General features: G+C 35.6%; 1 protein-coding gene across 1 annotated transcript; it reads left to right on the forward strand.

Annotated features, from left to right (window-relative positions):
• The first annotated feature begins 238 nt into the window (after nucleotides 1-238).
• On the forward strand, nucleotides 239-559 carry LOC112832437 (small ribosomal subunit protein uS14-like). The gene has a single exon (XM_073884579.1). The coding sequence runs from the start codon at nucleotides 261-263 to the stop codon at nucleotides 429-431; it is 171 nt and encodes a 56-aa protein (XP_073740680.1). The 5' UTR covers nucleotides 239-260; the 3' UTR covers nucleotides 432-559.
• Nucleotides 560-1,352: the final 793 nt, after the last annotated feature.

The following is a 1,352-nucleotide window of genomic DNA, read 5'->3' on the forward strand; positions in this document are numbered from 1 at the left end:
TGTTGATTCTTGCCTCCTACATTCATGTAGGTTTGGGTTTGTCCATCTTATTCATTGCATTTTGCACCCGGCATGTTTTGCCTGCTTAATGTTTATTTTTTTTATCTTGTGTTTTTTGGAAAAAAAAAAAACTAAAAAATTCTGGAGAGCTCAGATAGTAATGTGAAGCACACCAGTGTACCAAACAGTCATTACTTTCTATAATACACTCTTAAAAAAAAAAAAAGGAACCTTTGCCTCGTTGCATCCGAGAGAGCAAGATGGGTCACCAGCAGCTGTACTGGAGCCATCCGAGGAAATTTGGCCAGGGTTCTCGTTCTTGCCGCGTCTGCTCAAACCGGCATGGTCTGATCCGGAAATACGGCCTCAATATGTGCCGCCAGTGTTTCCGTCAGTACGCGAAGGCTATAGGCTTCATTAAGTTGGATTAAGTGAACTTCCTTGAATTGGTCATCCAAGATAACCTACGTTAACTGCAGATAACCAGGATACCTACTTCAATGTCAACTCATTGTACATAAAACAAAAAATACTCCAATTATGAGTGCTTTAATGTGAATGGAATGGTCAATTGATTATAGGAATCTCCTTTTTAAAATGTACTATTTTCTCAGCAGTTCATCTTCAACATATGTGGCTTAATTTCCTTCAGTTATATAAAATACTCATGCTGAACTCTGAAAAAAAAAAAAAAAAAGGAGCAGTCATAAAGTTGAAGACCCTCTGTGCCCAAACTCTGGTTCTATTCCACTCTGTCCATTCCCAGAGGCACTTGTTAATATGAATTTGGTATATAGTCATCTAGTTCATGCTTTTACACTTTTACTTTATATATATTTCTCCATAAATAATACATTGCATAGTGTGTTTTTTTAAGTTTGTATAAATGCCCTTATATTGTATATTTTCTGTAATTTGCTTTTTTTACTTAATATTATCTTCTTGAGATATTCCCTAATAATACATAACTACATAGTTCATTTCTTTTAGCTGATAGTATCTTATCATATGAATGTAAGATGCTTTATTTATCTAATTCCCTAGTGATACTCATTGAGATGGTTTTGAATATTTGGTTGCATAGAACATTCTTACACATGTTCTCTTATTCTAATGTGTGAACACTTCTTTAGAGTATATACCTAAAAATGGAATGGCTGGGATGTAGGATATGGCATTTTCCATCTTACTAGATTCCTGCCAAGTTGCCCTTTAAAGTAGTTGTACCCATTTATACTCCTTCCAGCAGTACTTTGTGAGAGCGTTCATTTTCCCACATTCTAGCCAGTACTTGGTATTGCCTAATGTCCGCTATATTTTAATGGGGATACTTATTTCCACAGTCAGTGGTC

Source organism: Callorhinus ursinus, unplaced genomic scaffold (assembly GCF_003265705.2).
Source record: "Callorhinus ursinus isolate GAN/ISIS: 27379988/994484 unplaced genomic scaffold, GSC_fseal_2.0 scaffold1, whole genome shotgun sequence".
NCBI classification, from domain to species: Eukaryota; Metazoa; Chordata; class Mammalia; order Carnivora; family Otariidae; genus Callorhinus; species Callorhinus ursinus.